A 21,543-nucleotide genomic window follows, 5' to 3' on the forward strand; every position below is an offset into this window, starting at 1 on the left:
TCGCTATTGTGATTGTTATCGGTGTTGGTCGAAGGAAGCATGCGTGTTTCTTATATTCATGTTTAAAAAAATATAACTTTAGAAATAGAAACACTTCTCAATGCACTGATATAGTCTGATCCACTAAGGTTAAACTGTTCTGCATGTTAATGAAAAACACTTTTTGAACATTGAATTGACTTTATCCTATTTCCATACACTTGATGCAAGATGTCTTAAAAAATAAAAGTATTCTTAAGTTATGTGGTGCAGGAAACCTTAGTTACTTCCTTTCATAAACTTCAATTAACCTGAAAACAAATGCTTGCCTGTTTAGTTAACATCTTTTTTTTACGTAAGGGCTGATTTGAGTAAACAGAAGCCTAGTGCTGCTTTTGACCAGGGGGCCACATTTAAAGGTCAGAAGGGCTGCATGCGCCCCCGAGCCGTACTTTGAGTATCACTGATGAAAAACAATGAGCCACAAAAGCATTTTCTAATCTAACCAAATTCATATTATTTTATGTCATTCAGCCTATTCCAAATGTTCCTATGTGAAATAGAGTAATAAGGAAGGATCACTGAATTTCACTCCACTTTTCTGTTTGGGCAATTTTAGTCTAGGAAAGTAAAATATGGACTATCATGTCATAAAAATGTAGACAAAAAAATAATTGCTTAAAAAAAAATATTGAGATAAGATAACAGGTATCATTGGCCGTGAATATAAAATATATGAGGGTAATCTTCATTTTATTAGATTTTATTCAACCCATCAAGAAACATGTAATAGAGACAATTCCTAATAAAACTGGAAGGCCTGTAGATCTAACCACCATAACACATGAGCCACCCATTAGGAGAGGAGGTTGTTGGTATAGGAACCTTGACCCACTATAGGCCTCATTAAGAATTTGGTGGAGGGGATTACTCTGTCACAAACGTGGCGGAAATCCCGCCTGTCGTATTACAAGTTCCATAGGATATAATAGAACTTGCAATATGGCCGGCGAGATATCCGTCACACTTGTAACGGAGTACTTCCATCTGCCAAACTCATAATGATGCCCTATATCTTGCTGGGCCAAGAGGGTGGCACACTGTGGGCCACAAACCAGCAAGGTGCCCGACACAATCTGCACTGCCCTTCTTTAAGTAGTCTAATAATGACGCCTGAGATTTCAGTTAGATAGTGAAACTCGGTTTGTTTGTTGCTTTTGGGATTAAAAAAAACAGGGAACATACTTACAACTCTTTAACCCATGCTCAAAAATATACTGCAAGGCACTCAAAGTGTGGAGCACAAGAAAGTTGAACTTGAGATAAGGCAGATAAATCCCCAAATGGCACACCATGACACTTAAATCGAGTGAAGAGGCTGAATTCCCCTATTAGACAAACTAAATCATGACAGCGTGTTTGGGTGGGATGAGTTACTACAGCAGTTCTAAAGGAGGCTCACCTTTTGTGACCAGCGGGTCAGTGCCCCCGACATAAAGTGTGCCATGTAAGGTTCCATTCGTTAGCCCCAAACAAACATAACAAAGTAATTGTATTTGTCCATAAATCTGTCTTCAAACCATTAGCTCACAAGGGACATAGGGAGGAGTGATACCTCTTAGTCTCGTAGTCTTGGGCTCTCTTTTATACAGATTGGGTGAAACAGGTACCCATCTTAAATATATTCATATACAACTCTGGGCAATTTCGCAACAGGAGACTTGGGTTCCAAATCTTGCTCTCAGTTTGTGTCATAAAATTGACGCAAAACTGTGCATAATAATTTTTTTGTGTTAGAATGTTGCCTCATATTAATGCAAAGCAGCAAAAAGCTCATCTTTGCATTACACTGTGTTTGTGTTCCATGGGTGCTACATGGGCATACACATGCAACAACTCATGGCTTGTGATGCAGAATTCTATCTGCTGAAAATAGTAGACAGTGTTTTGCACCAAAAAATAACAGCACTTTGAAACAAGCATATAAAAGAGAAACATTTTATTTTTCCTAATTTTTCCCATGTTGCTGCACTCTATAACACATCCAAATTAGGAAGCATTTTAAAGTTACTCTCTACCTATACTACACCTGATGCAAACGTCTTTTCACTATGTTACAAAGGTGTGTGTGTGGCACTCAGCAGCCTGATTGTGTGCCAGCAGAAGGGAGAGTGCAGGAGAGTGTCATTACTTAAAGGGTACTTTCCTGCTCTTTCCCTATCACACAACGCAGTGCAGAGCTGCAACTTTGGTTCCTGAGCTCCATTGTGTGACATCTTTGTAAATCAGGGCTTTGGTGCTCATGGGGAATTTGAACTCTGTATCGGACCTCTCAGATAGATCTAGACAAACCTCCAAGTTGCATTCTCTACAAAATGTAAAAATGTCCTAAAGTCCTTCACCTCAGGGAGCACCAGAGAGAACACAATGGAGACATGTGAGGTTACCAATAGTATGGAGAGGTACACAGTTCTTGGAGTAGTGAGATCCTAATGGGACCCCTAGGTTAAATACAGGTCAATCCAGGTACTTCTATAAATAGAAACAAGGACCCTCACAAACCCAATTGGGTGTCATGCTTCATCCTTGGACCTGCTCCTCGTCGGACCGGTGCTGCAATGTCCACAAGGCGACTCTCTGCCGGGGATCTTTTTGCAAAGGGATGTATTTATCCTATAGCTGAGTGTGAATGTGAAGGGAAGTGAACATTAAAATTGACTATAGGCCCTCAAACCTACGTGGAAGTTTCTCCCCACTATTGATATGCAAAGGGGAACAAAACAAAGTATTCTACTCTCTCCACTGCTCTTTGTGTTAAGCATTGAACCTTTCACAGTATGGATATGAGTGCACCCAAAGATAAGTGTTATTTACTTTGCCAGTGAGAAGCACAACATTACACTCTTTGGGGATGATAGTCTGCTCTCTCTGACCTCCCAAGCCACATCAATACAGCAACTACTGAAATAACTCCAAAACTTCAAAGCGGGAGCACAATTAAAAAATCAAAGCAGGTAAATCAGAGTTCCTAAATCCCAACTTATTGATTCATGAAATGAAACAGTTTATGACACAAACTCATACCTGATGGACAAAAAGTACAATAGGTATTAGGGGATCAATCTTACTTCACCTAGCAGAAGCTCCTATCCTCTATGAGAGAGGGCTATCGGAGATCGTCTCCTCTTCTTAACTTCTCCTGGTTCGGCCTAGTCAATACAGTTGAGGTGAACTTTCTCCCAAGGGTCCTGAATTTATTAGAGGTCCTTCAAATTCCTGTCCCACACCTTTTTGGGTAGCTCAAAACACTAATTTAGTGCTTTATATGACATGGTAGGAGAGCATAATAGTCATAAAAAAATGAAAATTCCAAAAGAGGAGGAATTTCTAGTCCTACTGGACTTTTACATTAATAAAAGTGTCTCAACTCAGAGTGCTACAAGACTGGTCACTAATAGCAACTGATAAACAATTTGGTATATATGGACAGGGCTATAGCTGTGATGACTTAATGGGACTTGTTGTGGAACACCAAAACAGATATACCTATTAACGTTTATCTCAGCACTCCCATGAAGAGCACTCTAGAGATTTCAGAAAACTGTGTTAAATACTTGGGGGGGGGGGAGGGGTTTCAGTTTTACCATCACCTTTACGTGTATACATTACAACCCCACTTTCACACCAGCCCTATACCCAGGGCCTTTTGAATGTTGGAAGTCAGGTGAATGCTGACAATCCCTTCAAACCTTCAGAAACCAAAAATACTACTTTTTGCTGCCTGTAAAGAAAAATATCATTTGGAGGAGAGTGAATGATTCCAGTACACACAAATCAAGCACTGGATGCTGCACTCAGCCATGTGTGGGGCAGCCACCAGGCATTCCCCCCCAAACAAATTTGAAACTGTGCAGAGGGGCAAAGAACGAATTGCTGCAATATGTAATACTCTATTGTTAGACTGAGGAGGACTAGAACCACTAAAATTAAAGGAACAGTGGAATCACCTCTGGTGAGATAACTATAAAAACTCTCATAGTCTGATTAGCAGAGTCACACTAAAAACTAGCATATAACTAATCTCTCTACCCTATCAAACTTGGAAAATTCTACCACGGTGTAAGTGACATGTGTTGGAGAAACTGTAGCATGCAGGACATCTTGCAGCACATCTGATTGGAACATTGTTGGGTAAATTTATTCTGGGCTGGAATCCTGGCGGCCATGAAGACGACCTTGGGATACCCAATATAGGCAGATTTTCCCATAATAATAATGAGGCACTGACCTCTCAACAACAAAAGAAAGTGATTGTGTGATGATGTGGACCCACATAGGATCTTCCACAATGACCCTGATGACTTATTGGAAGAAAGAAGAATCTCCACCTACCTCAGCATGGTAAAACTATAGAATACACTCACAATGGAGAGACTGACTGTCACCAAGCACGATATCCTGAAATCCCTTGAGACCACCTAGGAACCACTAGTAACATTTCAATCTGAGACCCCTGAATCCGTTCAGGCACTAAAGGATAATGGCAATACACCAGAAGTAACTGACACTCAGCAGGATTAGTTATGCTTATTGGGCTTGGGTGACTGAAGAGACTCTGGAAAAATAGCAACAAACTCAGACGTGTTCCCTATGTTGGAGTGGGTGGGGGTGAGGGACATTCCTCTATTATGGTTCTTTTTTGGTTTAAGAATGTACTCACATATTAGCATTAACAAACTAAACTTATAATGTACCATGTTTGAAAACACAATAAAAATGGAATAGTTTAAAAAATTAAATTTCTTTAAGTTCAACATTAACACTAAGGGCTTGATGTAGACATTGGCGGACAAGCTGCTCAATCACAATTTTGATTTCGACGGATGGGATATCCGTCACTGTTGCGATGTAGTAACATGTTCACCAATATCTAAATCAGGCACTAAATCACTTTCTAGTATTTCCCTTTGTATAATACAAAATATCAAAGTTTTAAATCACAGGAACACGATTTAAAATCAAGTTTTAACCATTCTCATTCTAATTTAATTCTAAATTAAATTAGCAGTGGGACTGTCACTTGAAAAAATATAATTTAACCTGGATTGAAAATCACAAGGGCGAATAATAAGAAAAAACTTGCAATTCAAGATAACATATTCTCCAAAAATGCGAAAGGACTCTGAGATAACTTCTCAAATAATTTCTGCAGATTATTAGGAATATATTTAGATTTAGATTTCCTTTCTAAAAGTGTTAAAGAGTTTTTACACTCACCAGCAACAATACATTTTCTGCATCACATAGTATAAACATTTCATTAATAATGTTCCAGAAAGATCTAACAACTGCATTAGGGCCTTGAATATTAAGGATTAATAACTGAATGTCGTTTACATTAAAGTGAGCAAAATACCACCTTCCTTCAGAGTATTTTGAGAGTTGGTATCTAAATTAAGAGACTTCTGAAATAAAGTAGTTAGACCATTTTCTTCCATAGAGCAGGAGAAGAAAGCACATGATCTAAATCAAGTCTTTTCCGTTTTTGCAACTCAGTGTTAGATAAGTGGTTTTCCTTCGGTAAGACAGCATCAGCTTTCTACCTCCATGAATGCAAAAGAACACTTTGCCTTTTTACTGGAGTATGGAGACCCTTGTCCTTCCAAGAGACTTCTTGAACATTTCACCAAATGTAGAAAACACACAAAAAAAATTCTCCACTGCTCAAACAGACCAAACCGTTTATGAAAAATAAAGTAGACATCATAATTAAAAAGGAACAATTAGGGAGAAAATATAATAAAGAGGTAAATGATGGAGGGAAAGCAAAGATAAAGGCAAGAAATAATTATTTTAAAGGCAAAAATTCCCATAGAGGTTTTAAAGACATTGGAAGATGGAACAACTCCACTACTACTGCATCAAGTGAGGACCGTCAAAGGTACATGTCATAATAATCAACAGACATATCAAATACAAAACAAAGTTCTGTAAACAAGAAAAACAAAGAGTACTGGGAAATAAATGTATAGAGTATTACATGTAAGGTAACTTGTCAAAAAGGCTGATGAATTAGAAAAAGGGTTTCGAAAAAGATATAATCCAGTAATATAGCTAGACATAACAGAAAATACAGAGATACAAGAATCTAATATTACCTAAAATTTCCATAACAGTATCTTTCTGACAACGTGATCAGGCCTGATTTAGAGTTTGGGGGATTGAGTACATTCCATTGGGGTGGCAGAAGACAAAACAATCGCCACCCTGAGAGACTCCTATCAGCCACATTTAGAGTTCACCGCTGGCCCAACAGTGATCTCTGTATCACAACATGGTACAAAATGTTTGGTGGATGATACTGTTGGTGTTGATACTATTCACCAAACCTTACCAAAGTTTTTGTTTTTCAAAAACAATCTCCCAAACGGTTAGTCATAAAAAAAAATAAAAAAAATGAAACCCAAATAGTGGGAGTTTTTTCCCATGAGTGTAAGCGGGGTCCTTATTTATTTTTTCTCTGAACAAAAAGGACATTATATTCCTCATCTTAAATAAGGCAGAAATGTAATGACCTTCCTCCCACAGCCTCCTCTCCATAGGCCCATTGGAGTGGACAACAGAATGCTGATGGTCCACTGGACTTTAAAAGAGACGGGTGGGCCATCAGCTTGGCAGACAGGGTACTCCATCACTGTATAGACATAAGAGAGATGACTGGGAATGTGGTTTTGTTTGAGGGCACTGAGTTGAAATCAACATCCATGTGGTGGTAGCCAGTTCCCTGCCTACACAGTACAGGGTCTAGATTGGAATTTGGATCTGGTTTATGAATAGGAGCAAGTGGATGAGTGAAGTTCAGAGGCCCTGCAGGTAACTCTTGTTGACTAGATGTATTAGTGCATAACTTGTACCTGCAGGAGTGATTGATGGTCTATTAACCATGCTACAAATAAGCCTCTGGGTTTCCTTCATCCATTTAGTTTTGTTCTTCCTTGCAATTTTGAGACGTTGGCAGTGAAACTCCAATGTACTCTATAGGGAAGGTTCTGGCTCTCTCTTCGAATGCTGTTGTGATGTATTTAGGTGTTCAAGTTCCCCAAGTAGGTAGCATTGGCATGCATGTACTCTTTCACCTTGAAAATACGACGCCGTAGTAGTTCTGCTGGGCTAAGAAGCACTCTTCCTACAGCGATGCCCTTAGCCTAGTCAATCAGCCATTCATGATTCATTGTCTCCCTTGGCCACTTAGTTGAACTAGAGATGGAGGTCTGACTTAGGGGAGTGTGTTGTGGTGAATGTAGGCTGTAAAGTAGGCTAAGACAGGATCTGTACCTGGGTTACCCCCAGGGACGGTGCTAGGGATGGATGAGCCCTGAATAGTTGTAACAAGAGAACCTGGTTGTGCTCTTTGCAGCATGGAAACCCAAAATATAGACCAACGAGGTGGGACTGGTGATTGGCAGTGATGAGGTGGTACTGGATCCTCAGTGTCCTCACACACTGCACTGTTGGTGCCACTGTGAGGGTGGTCTGCAGTGGGTTCTGATTGCAATTGCATGACTGCCTCTCTGCTGTTGGAAAAAGCATCATCTTCTGGCTGTTGTTCTCCAAGTACTCTAAATAACAGAGAGACACTTGTTAGTCTGTGGACCTGTAGTGGTTGGGATGTAAAAAATCCACAATTACATCTATGGTCCATGCCCCAATGCAACAAAAAAATGTGCTAGGAAATTGAAACCAATCTTTTTCCAATATTAACCTTGGAAGGCTGCAACTGGTAAAAATTTCCAGGCATGATCTGGTAAAAATTTAAGAATTTTTAAAGTTTGCAAATTTGCATTGTGCAAGGTAGTAAACCTGCAGGTGTGGATGCATGTCTTTCTCCAAGAATCTAATGTCTTTACAGGGTTGATTAGTTAGACTTGACATATAGCCTTATGTATATCTTTGTTGTATGGGTGTACTGTACATACTGCTGTATGTTCACCCATTGAACTTCGAAATTCAGTAGGATGGCTCCTGTGAGAGAGTCTGTGGCTTGGTTGTTCTATTTACTCATATTTGTAAGCTTTCCTTCTTTCACCTTCTTTCTCAGGCCCTAACTCAGGCCTTCACTCATCTAAACTGATTAAAAATATATATATATATATATATATATAGTCACAGTTTCTTCATTTCTGTTTTCTCTGCCCCATGGCAGCATATTATGATTCGCCATTGTTTATCTACTGTTTTGTGTTAACGTTGAGTGAGCGATGCATGGATGACTGAACAAAACTATCACAAAAACAGAATACTATTTATTTGTGTCAATATGCATAACAGAGTGGCAGACTTACCAAACTGTCATGCAACACAGCACAGTAGCCAAAAATGCTGTGATGCGTTGCGTGACAAGGAGGGAGCATGAGAGTGCCATATTTTCAGTGATATGGCTCTCTCCTGTCCCTAGTTGTGGAGCAGATTTTTGTTGCAGTGCGCCACGCACACACCTTTGTGCCATAGTGCTAGGGTGTGTGCATTAGTCTAGCATGGATTTTATATTAGAAGGGTACCATTCAGTACAAAACCCTATGCGTAGACAAGACTTTTCTTACTTTGTAGGTGCTGCACAGTGCAATACACATGCTAAGTGAGAGAAGAAAGGAGAAATGAAAACATTTCTTGTTTTAATGCCTGGTTTTAAAAGGAGTTAGTTTTGGAGCAAATCCCTGTCTCACATTTTAACTAGATGGGGCTTTGCATCAAAAAAGGTGGGTAGCTGCATGTGAACACCCAAGTAACGCCCCCTTGATCCTAAGCAATGCAAAGCAGCGCTTCACGCCACTTTACATTACTTTGTCAATTTCCAGTGCAAAACAATTTTTGCTCTGGAAAGTAAATAACTAAAAAAAATATACTGGTTTGCGTCACTTTTATGACACAAACTCAGCGCAAAATGTTAATAAATTACCCCCACTATGTTTTTAGAGATAGGTGGATAGTGTTCACCCGGATCCCATTACTGAAAGAAACCTGGGTGGTTGCAATATATTCAGCCCGAGTTCCTTGAAGTAGCCTAGTGTGTGTTTGTGATTCTGTTCAAAGCAAGAGCACAGATTCTGCTATTTCAGAGTGATTCAAGGGGTGTCTTGTGCATAATTGTGAGAAAAATCCTCATTAATGCTGAAGGTGAAAGTCTACCTTGAAAGTACCTGACAAACCAATTAAACAGTGCCATTAGCGCAGTGAATAATAGGACAGTTAATTTACTTTCTGAGGCGCTCATGCGTTTGCTGGCTTGAATGTGGACTCTTTTTTTGCCTGATTTCTGCGATGAAACGGAATGTTAACGTGCATAATTTTTCATTTAATTTATTTCGAGTACTGCAAAACATAGTCGAGATAACCGCACATTTGACGGGAATTTTGCGTTAGGACCCGCATTCTGAGCAGCTGGATGAGGCTGGGGTGTTACCACACCCAATAAATACAGATACGAATGAGTGCAGAAATGACTAAGTATGGAAATAACTTACAATTCCAGGTTTTTTTCTTAAAAAATGAGAATTATCTGCAGAAATTAGTGCTATATGACCTAAATTCGACACATATTGGAAATTACCACATATTTCCATCTAGTACATTTTAGCAGGTTTGAACTCTTGATATTTACCGGTGACAAATTGCATGTCTTGTGGAGGGTGCGGTAATGACACAGTTTGTTTCTGATCTGTTTGCACGTGGATTGGAATTTACTGACCCACACAGATTCAGGTCCTACTTGCAACACCACATAATTAATCTTTACATGTTTTGCAGCATGACTTGTCAAAAATTAAGAACCAGTGACCCTGCTTTTCATAAATATTACAATTGTACGTTGGTAATGATGGCTAATGTATTTATTGTATTTATTTGTTAAGCATATCTGTTACCTGAAAGACATCGTGGAGCTAGTAAAACGAAAACATGAATTAACTCCTTCATCTCAATGAAAGAGTATGAAGCCAGGTCTTTAATGATTTGTGAAAATGAAGGAGACAGAGAAAAGGGGCAAATCATTCAACAGATGAGAAGCTTGAACTGTAAAAAATATCTTCATCTGATACGTATATGTTTGAACCTAGGCATAACCACTAGATTAGAATACACAGAGCACAGTGGTTTTTGTCTTGGAGGTATATCGGTGCGATTCTGTAACTGGCTCTGTGCACTAAGCGAAGATATTTAAAAATGACTACGTCAATGTAGTCAATATAAGGGTGTAAACACGGAAGTCAAGCGCATCAGGGACAGAGCCAGTGTGCAACAGCTGTCTGTATTCTTTAGAGACGCTTTAGCAGATGGTCCGGAGCCCAGTGGTTAATTTGTAAATAAACGTGCGGTGCCCAAAGCTCTACTCTGAAACACGCTGCTGCATTTAAATGTGCAAGCAAAGAATATTGAGGTGGCGTAATCTTAAGTCCATCTTGGGCCGCTTTATTCCATTTACAGGCACTTCCTGCCCCTTCAGCTCAGTCTTGCAGCTTTCAGCTTTCCCCTTTATGACACTTTTCCATCTTTCTTTGCTCCATCTTTCCCATATGTGTCTTTTGCTCACAGCAATTATCTGCTGCAGAATAATAAGTGCTGTCTCTCAAAAATAAGTCCTGCCCCCCATCCCTTCCACACACACACACACACTGCTAACCACCCTTCTCAAATTAAAGCCAAAGATGTTGTGGTAGTTTGAAGCTATCATGCAAAGTTTTAAGCAATGAGAAGCACGAGCAGAACAATTTATTGACTTGAGTGGAAAGAGACAGGTCAGAGTCAAATTGAAACCCTAGGGGGCATATTTATACTCCGTTTGCGCCGGAATTGCGTCATTTTTTTTTACGCAATTCCGACACAAAACTAACTCCATATTTATACTTTGGCGTTAGACGCGTCTAGCGCCAAAGTCCATGGAGTTTGCGTAATTTTTTAGCGTGGACACCTACTTTGCGTTAATGAGATGCAAGGTAGGCGTTCACGTCTAAAAAATTTACTCCGAGGCATGTGCGTCGTATTTATACTCCCGGGCAAAATTCACGCCCGGGAGTGGGCGGGTCAAAAAAAATGACGTCTACCCTCGTTAGCGTCATTTTTTAACGCCTGCTCAGGGCAGGCGTTAAGGGACCTGTGGGCTCGGAAGGAGCCCAGAGGTGCCCTCCCATGCCCCCAGGGACACCCCCTGCCACCCTTGCCCACCCCAGGAGGACACCCCAGGATGGAGGGACCCATCCCAGGGAACTTAAGGTAAGTTCAGGTAGGTATATATATTATTTTTTTTGGGTGGCATAGGGGGGCCTGATTTGTGCCCCCCTACATGCCACTATGCCCAATGACCATGCCCAGGGGACATAAGTCCCCTGGGCATGGCCGTTGGGCAAGGGGGCATGACTCCTGTCTTTGCTAAGACAGGAGTCATTTGAATGGGGGTTGGGAGTGAAAAAAAATGACGCAAATCGGGTTGAGGCGAAAAATTTGCCTCAGCCTGACTTGCCCCATTTTTTGACGCCCAAACTCCATGTTCCCCTACGCCGGCGCTGCCTGGTGTACGTCGTTTTTTTCCACGCACACCAGGCAGCGCCGCCAGCTAACGCCGGCTAACGTCATTGATTAAATACGGCGCCCGCATGGTGCTTCAGAATGGCGTTAGCCAGCGCTAATTTTTTTGACGCAAAACTGCGTTAGCGCAGTTTTGCATCAAAAAGTATAAATATGGGCCTAGGTTTCTTGTCACTCAGACAGAAGCAGGAGGGAGCTCCTTAGACCAAGGACAGATCTCAGCGGTAGTGATTTGGGTACATTGCCTGTAGAGCAACATATCACTTCTGTCTTAGCTACAATGAAGTTCAGAGAATTCAGAGTGGGTCAGTTAGTGATGTTGTGAATAAAAGTATGAAATGCTTTGAAAGATCCAGGAGAAGAGTAATCTACTCAGATGATTAGTTGAGTATCATCTGCACAGTTCATAAATGAGATTCCCTTGTCTGTTGATCATCTGAGTCAGCGGTCTGAGGCAGATGTTGTATAAAATTGGGCTCCATGATGAGCCCTGTGGGTTCCCACAATTAGTGGCCCTGAAGTCTGAGTAGAAAGGTAAAAGATGTATTGCTTACCTATGATTTTCCACGCAAGATCTGCACCATCTCTTTGCAGAGCGTGTTATCCCTACCTCTGCCATTTTACGCATCAGGATATCATGACAGACCATATAAAAGGCAGCAGAGAGGTCTAATAATATAAGGGCAACAAAGATACCCTTAGTAACCAATTGCAAATATGAATAGATACATTGCACGGCTGACAAGCCCATGATACTGTTAACAAAAAGGCATTAACATGAAATGGAAAACCTTTGACTTTTTATTTGCCAGCATAAAACACAATGGCATGATGACATGCTAAAGAAATAGTTAAAAAAAAGGAATACTCTGAATTGATTTTGAATTTACTTTCGTCTCTCTCCAGATCTGTTGGAGACCCAGCCCTTGCAGGAAACTGATGAAGAAATGGCGACCGAAGTCGACATTCCCATTCTCTCGGAAGAAGAAAAAGAAGAGTTGAGCGCAGAGGTGGTGCAGGTAAGATGTGGAGGCGATCTTTTTTTCTTGTGTTATTACTTTCTATTATTTCCCTTCCTTCCCTTCACTTGAGGGATGTTATTAGCAGTGAAGAGGATGCACTTATAATGTCTTTCGGTAAAACTGTTGTCGACTAGAATAGTTTAAATTGATTCATATAATAATCGCTCCTTTAAGTGAAGACCTAAAATGAAAGGTTGCGTCACTTAAGAAATAAAAGTCTTCTTAGGGTAAATCATCTATAATTTAAAGTTCTATAATGTAAGCGCGATGAATGCCAAGCATAGTTTGTAGTGTGTTCTTTATTACTTAAATAAAGGTGATGTGCGTCTAAAGGCAAGCAATCATTATGCCTGTAAAAGCCTTGAGTTAAATTATTTTTTTGTTTCCTGAAATAAAGTACACCACCACCTTGGCCAAAAATACAAAATTTCTCCAGTTTATGATTTTTGTGTTGTTGTTTCACTGTTTCGGAATTCTGTACAATTCGCAAAATTTCATCCAACACGTCAAATTCATGAAACATGAACAGGACAAACGTAAAATTCTAAGAAGAGATGCGTTGGACCTTATTTGCTGTCAGGCTTTAATATAAAGGCCGATAACCAGTCGCAGCTGCTGTCAGGAAGGTGGGGAGGGAGTGGCGGGGAGGCATTGCGTGGAGCGGAGAGTGCAGGAGGCATTAAAAAAAAAAAAAAAACAGACTTACCTGCCCTTCCGTGATCCGCTGCTCCCACCAGCCGCCTCGTGTACTTACCTCCCCAACCAATCACAACACTTCTCTCTTGCTGTTACACAGCATGAAAGGAGTGGTGCAATTGGCCTGAGCGGGCAGAAATGCCGCTCAGGGAGGGACTGGGGCACTGCGCTTGGTCTCCACCTGGCTGTAAAATACATCCAGGTGGGGAGTTTCTAAGTGCGCCTGTCAGTTTGACCTTCCTCTGACGGCTGGCCAAACTGACATGCGAACATAGAAGCGCATCTACCCCTCCTGAGGCTGGCCCTGCCCCGTGCTATGAAGGTGGAAAAATGAAAGAATAATAAAATACTTTTATTATCCCTTCATTTTTCTGCTTATCGTCAGTGGGATGACACTCTTCCGCCATAGCGGAGGGGTCACCCCTACAGAGAACATAAATAGTACACCAGTGGGAGGCCCTGTAATAAATTAGGTATGGATAACATCGACCTTCAAGGGCTGACACCGGCCAGATTTTCAGGATATCGACATGAGATGTAGCATGGGTCAGGCTGTGATGGACCCGAGCCTAAGTGCATCAAGATCAGAAGCTGAAGTAGAGCTCCTATGGATAAGGGTATCCTTGAACACAGTTCAAGTAAGCCTTTAGTTTGTGTTTTAATGGGGCTCCTGGATTTGCTGATACCAAATAGAGTTAGCATTTACAGCATGATGACAAAGTATATGCCATGCATTTCCAGGCTTTCTTAGTATGAATCCTGAGCTGTTAGTATTCCACAATAAGACAAAGCTTCAAAAGAACTACGAACGTTTATTTACATACCACCTACAGGGGAAGGAGCAAGACTTTGAAGAGGAGGACTCCATTTGTGCATATAGCTTCTGTTGATATTTGAAGCACAATGTGAAAGGACTATAATTAAGTCTAATTTTCCTCTTCAATATATATTTGAAAACAATGGTTGTAGAAAGGTGTTGAAAGTGAAATAAACATTTGTATTGCCTGGCATGCGTTCCGTTGGATTGAAACACATTTTATTCTCTCTCTCTTTCCTTCTCTGTTACATGTTATATTCATGTAGGCGGGTTGGCTTTAGCTCATTTAACATGGACCAGTGCAGGCAAAGGTGCATGGGCCCGTTGCTGAGACACTGGAGAAGATGTATGTTCTGTGAGGAGAAGGAATTTATGGATGTGACTTTGTACATTGGAAGTTATATTAAATGGAATGAGTCTAAGCCACTATGTTGCTGTTTGTCCTCTTCCTCCTCCTTTTCCTCTTTTTCCCCTAATGTTAATAATAATAATAATAACAAAAATAATGTTATTCTCCGTCTTTTTCTTCATCATCGTTATACTAATACTACATATTAATAATAGTGACAATAAATGGTTTGCTGTAACATAGGGGTATTTATCCACGTTCTACCATCTGCAAGTCCTTCAAGCGTGAATTCTCATCCAATAAATGTTATTTGTACACTGGAGTATTGAACTTAGAGCAATATTTGTGCAGCTAAAGAGATACCTTAAAGTTTCTTCTTCATATTTAACATTTCCAACGCCTCATTTGCATTAGCTGTTCACTACTTCTCATTATGCTAAAAATAATAAAAAATTGTTTTTATGTAACATTTAGTTCAGTTAAAAATACATTTTATCTAGGCAAATGAGGGCCAGATGTACGAAGCATTTTTCAAGTCGCAATCGGGCCGACTCGCAAAATCGTCCAGTTTGCGACTTGAATTTTTTTTTTTTGAGATGTACAAAGCCCAAAGTGCGATTCAGTAACTTGTTACCGAATCGGAGTTTGGGTTTTGCGATTCCATATTAGGAAGGGACGTGTCAAGGGCGTCACTTCCTAAAACCGAATCCAAACGGTATGTATGATTGTTTTGTGACCGCGAATGCGGCCGCAAAACAATTGCAGTTACCACCAGTTTTAAACTGGTGCTAACCCAGACGCAAAGGGGAAGGGGTCCCCATGGGACCACTTTCCCTTTGTGAATGGCAGTGAAAATATTTTTTCAGAGCAGGCAATGGTCCCACTGCAGGCAGTGTCTCCAGCAGGCCACCGTGTCTGTGAGGGTGGCCATTCCCAATGGGGTAACAAATTGCGACCTACCTCATGAATATTAATGAGTTAGGTCATTTGGGACCCCATTGGGAATCACAAACAGTGTAAAGTACACTGTTGTACATCCAGTTTTGTGACTCGAAAGTTCAGAGTCACTAAGACTCGCAGTTTGTACGTGGCCCTTAATCTGATAAACTACTACAATACACATTTGTAAAAAAAACATTACAAAGTTTGTGCCATTTTACTAAAATTAAATATCGACAAAGCGTATTGCCACATCTAAAAAGTTTATAAAAGGCAGTCTTTCTCTTCTTGGATGGCTTGAAACAGCAATTTAAAATCTGTAACCAATGATTGTGTTTTATATGCCCCATAAAATCCAGCTCTCAACACAATCTGGCATCCTGTAAAAGCTTTTTTGTAAAGAATCCACCTTCTTGTATGTGGGTTCCTTTAGCATATTTTCTTATACCATGGATGAACGACCCTCTCAACTGGCCACCACCAAATCAACCTGGATCATATCAGGTAGCACAGTCTCCATTTCTTCTAGAGGATAAAGCTTTGTCATTACCAGTAATTGGGGCATTTATAACTTAGAACAAAATTGTCCATGTTATTTTTGAACCTCCCGCCATTTTAAGGATGAGAACACAGAAGGTTAAATCCTTACAGAAGCTGAAAAATCTCTGATCTCTAAAAGCTGTCTGGTAATCATTCCATTGACAGAAATTGATCTCCATCCCCCAATGAAGAAATAGTTAATAAAAGTGAGGATATTATTTCCCAAGATATTTTAAATGCCTCCTGATAAAAACTGATGGACGTACTCTTAAAACACTTGCTTCTGGACAGGACACAAGTCCAGGGAAGGACCAGTGCAGAAAAAAGGTCAGGTCACCAAAATAAAAGTGCCCCCCCATCAGTAAACTAGCTAGCTAAAAAGTGCCATGTTTGGAAACTGAAGCAGTTTTGAATTTCTAAAGAAATGCTGTGTAAGTGTTTGCACGGTATGGAAGATTGCATGCTGCGCTTGCTGCATACAAATGACTGAGCTTGCTGCATACAAATGTTTATTTTAAAATAATGGAGAGCAGCAGTAAAACTTGTCCCAGAAGACCATAAAACATGCCCACAAACAGCCAAAAAAGGCTCATATATTCACTTATGAGACCAGCCCTTTGGGCATGGCCTGATTACCCTATAGGCCAGTCAGACCATACTCAACTCTCCCCCGTTTAAGGTACCTCTCTTAAGCAGATAAAAGCACTCCATCTGGCACTTTTGCATACTGTAATTTAATAATAATAATAATAATAATATCTCCTTCATAATATTTACTTCACTGACTTTGGAAGTATTAATGCCTAAATTTGCCTAACCCATGACTTTCAGTGTTTTAATATTTTTATTTTTTCAAAACATCGTTACTATGAATATACTAATAAAGATATCATAGAAGTATACTCAAAGTCAATAGCATTACCATGACGTGCTACACTATAAAGAAACTCCAAACTTTCAAATTAATGCATTTCACTGGGCTCATTGGGCTATCTGGGTGGTGATGGGTACGTTTTTGGAAGAACTGAAGAGGAAGCATACATTGCAGAATTTGAATAGCCATTTGTATGCCTGATTCTATGCATGCAATGTGTGTACCTGCTATAATGATATATGTTTGTTTTGCCTTTAATTTATATTTTTTAACAAATATAGACGAGCTTTGGCAAAGCCAGACGGTCTTGCTGAAATTTGTATTCAGATGCTTTTGTGCATCTCTGTGCTTCCGTGCATTATTACGTTGAGAAGACCTGTTGATTTGCCAGTTTCTTATCGGCATCCTCTGCACTGCGTCGGACTAACGGCAGCCCCCACGTCTTTTAACTGTTCCCACCCCCAAAAAATCAGTTTTTTTCTGCTTACCTGTGGCATTGCAGATTTGTTGCGCGGGCTGTTGGTAACAATTGCAGTACCAACAACGATCAAAGCAACACTGCCAAACGCAATACCAACGTTTATTATATTACTTAAAATAACATTATAAAAGAATCACAGTTACTCTGTAGCGCGATCTACAAAACGATCTGTCTTTAGGGATTGAAAATTAAAGGTGCTATTTGTTCAAAGTAAAATGTTAATTTCAATGACTCTGGATAGACTAAAAGATAAGTGGGACTTCCTGAGAGTCAGCGCTGTGTACCGCAGATCTAAGGGCACTCAACCGTCTTCAGTCTTTAGTATTCAAAATGAAGGATTCACATTAGCAAACTTGTTTGGCTGAACACAAAATCACCCGAAATCAGGAGTTGGGGAGCAAGGCACACCCAAAGCAAATATGCCCTATTTTACTTAAGTACTGCAGGAGAAAGCTGACTCTGCAGGGCAGATAGATATTTTTGTTTTCATTAGAGCCATCTGTTGAGGGTAGGCCCCTACAGTGCGGTTTTGTGTATACAACAAAATAGTATCCTCAGCACCTTCCCACAATGTTGAGTGGTACACCACTGTAACTTCACGGCGTCAGGCAGTGGCGACTACTAATTTCAGTAACAAGTCCTTGATGCCATTGATTGATGCTGGTCTTCATTCGGGCTTCTGGTCATTGTTCCATCTTCCTTGGCCATGACGTGTGGTGAAGGAGAAGAATGAAACTCTGTTCTGTACCTTTCTCAGCTCACACATCAACCTCTTAACTGCACTGGGATTCTGCTTCCCTCGAGAAGTATGTTCTGAGTGTTTCCTCTCTGCTGAAGGGAAGGCATGCTTCACAGGGGTTCATGCTGAAACTGGCAGTGAATGCCCCCCAGGTTAGTTGATGAGCTCCTCGGGGAAAGCGAATCCTGAAGGCGAGACAATGGGTATTTTAAGGGAATGGCTTTGTAGAGTCTTCCTGGCACTAAATCCTTCTTTTCCATGCAAATGCAATTGCAGATCAAGAAAACAACGTAAAAATAAATGTGCTGTTATGCAGTGGTCCCAGTGGCACGCAGCATGCATGTGTATGTCTACTACGTGATGCATTCATTTTTTATGCAGTTTTGTATCAGAAAGTAAACAAAAATAGCAGAGTGAAATAGTATTGAAAGAGAGGTTGGGTTTGGAAGAAGTGGAGGGCGTGGGTCAGCAGGGAACATGGAAGGCCGGGATGAATGGAAGCATCATGGAGGTCGTGAGTGGGGGGGAAGCAAAGTGAGGGGAAAAGAAGCAACACAAAAGGCAGGGCTAGGGAGGAGATGCATTGGGTAAGAGAAAAGGAGGTAGCGGGTGGGAGAAGAAACATGGAGGGTGGGGTGTGGTGGGGAAGCAACAGGAGAAAGAAGCATGGTGAGGGTGTGGGAAGAATCATGGATGGCAGGGTGGGGAGGAGAAACAGGGTTGAGTGGTGGGGAGAAGCACATGGGCAAGACAGCAATGTGTGGAAGTACATAAGGGCAAGCGCAACATAAAGAGGGGCAGGGAGACTCATCCAGATGACAGAGAGCAATACAGACTAAAGAGAGAGAGAAGTACACACGGGAGACAGCTTGAAAACACATGCACTTTTTTGGAGTACATAATCGAAAAATAAAAATGTGGTGACTGAAAAGCAAGCATTGGCCATACAAAAGCCACTTAATCAAAATAGATGGCAAAGAGCCTATGCTACATGGGATGAACAACCCCAAGTTTGATATGTTTAGACACAAATAATAAGTGAATAATAAGCAGGCAAATAAGAGTGACAGAAAGGCCAACCAATAGTAATTAATTTGTGGACTCCAAGCCCCTCTGTGTTTTAGGTAAGCCCGCAATATATGTTCAACCTGACAGCTGCACTGTTTGGAAGGCTCGACCTAAAGATTTAGCTGTGTATAAAGGATGGCAATCAATGACACGTTTGTTAGCATCACCAGTCAAATGGTTAGTAAGCTTTCTAGGCCATAATCCTGTCATGCACAGACTCTAGGGAATTATTGGGATGCACTCAGGCCTGCCTTGTAAGTGCCATGTATGTATTGTCAGGAAATCCTTGCAACACAAAATAAAAACATGTATTATGTGATATTTCAACTGCATGGTGTTTTGCTAGAAACACATCATAACATGCTAGCCTGTGATGTGCTCGAAACTTTAGATGAAGTGGTAAATTCGATGAAATGCTGGGGTGAAATTACTGGCCAATACTGGGTTTCAGAAATGAGGATTAACCTATGGAATCAGTGATAGGGCATACAATTTGTGTAGATTATCATTGTTTTCGACCTCTTTGAATATTTCACCATGCATTGTCTTCTGATATTAGCTCAAGTTAAAATCTTGTGAGTGTGTACATTTTGTACAGTTTATAATGACAGTTCGGGTGCAAAAACCTGCCCATGGCCACTTTGACTTTACAGTGGATCAGAATGAGCTATCGTACGTTAGATAATTCGGCTACCATAAAAATGTTTTCTCCAAAGTGCCCATTGCTCTTTGGAGCTATTTCAGTCTTATATTAAATGCCTAAAAAAACTTGAGGAAATAAAATTGTGAACGTATTTTCCTTGCATTCCACATCTTCCTGGATGGCAGCATGTTATTACTGCAAGACAAGCAAATGCAATGTCAACAGACGAGGAATAAACACTGAAGTCGTGGAAAGATTTGTTACAAACTACATACTCTTTAATGAAATGTCCATCTTCCTTTCTGCCTGTATCCTTTGGGATCATATATTATGTCACCATTGAGACCCATCTGGCTAGGGTAGATACCATGGCATCAACATGCACCATTTGTTAAAGATCTGCATTCATTTCTTCTGTGTGGTTCAAGGTGGTTCATTCTTGACAGAAACATTTCTATGCTGTGGCTGTTCCCAGGCAGTTATGTGAGAATTACTAGGGGAGGGACTGTGGCTGCCCCCACATGTTGGGAGCCATTTTTACACAATTTGATTTACAATATGTGGTGTGCTTGCAGAAAGAGTGCTTCTATTGCACTCAGTTTGACTATTGAAGGGTCTTCCTTCAACTAATACGGCCACCGCCCTTTAAACATACAAATGAAACTCTGGACAATGCTGGTACATTGTTTTATTTTTATTTTGTTATTCCTCTATTTGCGGGTTTGGCATTTCTTTACCATCTAACGTCAATAAAACGTTTAGCTCCTTAATCTCAACATTTTTTTTTACTTTTACGATGACTGCCCCTTCTTGTTTTATTTTTATTTTGTTATTCCTCTATTTGCGGGTTTGGCATTTCTTTACCCTTTAACGTCAATAAAACGTTTAGCTCCTCAATCACAATTTTTTTTTTTACTTTTACGATGACTGCCCTTTCTCTTCTCTTTGTCTCTCCTTTCGAATAGGACGTCTGACCATAAGGGTCGGCATTCTTACATGAAGAAGGCAATTAAAAAGACATCTCAATGCAGGCTTGTTGTAGTTTATTCCATTATTTTATGGGATATGTTTCTCTTTGCGCTTCTCCATTTGTGGGCAAATTTAATGGATGACAATTTGTGCCTCTTTTTTTCACAAGGATCAGTATGTTTGACGTGTGCGTTTGAATTACAGCCTTTGGATTTTATGGAATCGTGTGATCTTTGGCTCATCACTTCACCCCCGTCCCTTTATTCTCTCTATAACTGTGTTTATTGCTTATTTTGGTTGTGCTCTGCTAGAAGTATGATTTCAGCCATGTGTTAGCATTGTGAACAATCGGTTGATTTCTATAAGTCGAGGGTATTTGTCATGTGGGTGACTTTTGGAGCAGCTGATTACCAAAGGAGAAGAACTCTCAAAACTGGTAATAAACAAGTTGCCATGATTGTTAGCTTCTGCTTTGTGTTTTTTACACAAATTAAGGGAGTAATTCCGACCCCGGCAGGCGGCGGGTGCCGCCCGCCGGGCAGAAACCTCCAAAAGACCGCACCGCGGTCAAATGACCGCGGGGGTCATTACAACTTTCCTGCTGGGCCGGTGGGCGATCTCCAAAAGATCGCCCGCCGGCCCAGCGGGAAAGCCCCTGCAAAGAGGAAGCCGGCTCCGAATGGAGCCGGCGGATTTGCAGGGGTGCGACGGGTGCAGTGGCACCCGTCGCGATTTTCAGTGTCTGCAAAGCAGACACTGAAAATCTTTGTGGGGCCTTTTAGGGGGCCCCTGCACTGCCCATGCCAGTGGCATGGGCAGTGCAGGGGCCCCCAGGGGCCCCACAACACCC

At 40.8% G+C, this 21,543-nt stretch overlaps 1 protein-coding gene across 2 annotated transcripts in view; it reads left to right on the plus strand.

The window, feature by feature from the left end:
• TPD52L1 (TPD52 like 1) overlaps positions 1-21,543 on the plus strand; it is a 943,512-nt gene that overhangs the window by 216,404 nt on the left and 705,565 nt on the right. For both annotated transcript variants that reach the window (XM_069234805.1, XM_069234806.1), the window contains exon 2: positions 12,463-12,575. In XM_069234805.1, coding sequence (XP_069090906.1) covers positions 12,463-12,575 — 113 coding nt within the window. The remainder of the gene's footprint in view (positions 1-12,462; positions 12,576-21,543) is intronic.

The sequence above is a fragment of the Pleurodeles waltl genome, chromosome 5 (assembly GCF_031143425.1).
Source record: "Pleurodeles waltl isolate 20211129_DDA chromosome 5, aPleWal1.hap1.20221129, whole genome shotgun sequence".
In the NCBI taxonomy this organism is placed as follows: Eukaryota; Metazoa; Chordata; class Amphibia; order Caudata; family Salamandridae; genus Pleurodeles; species Pleurodeles waltl.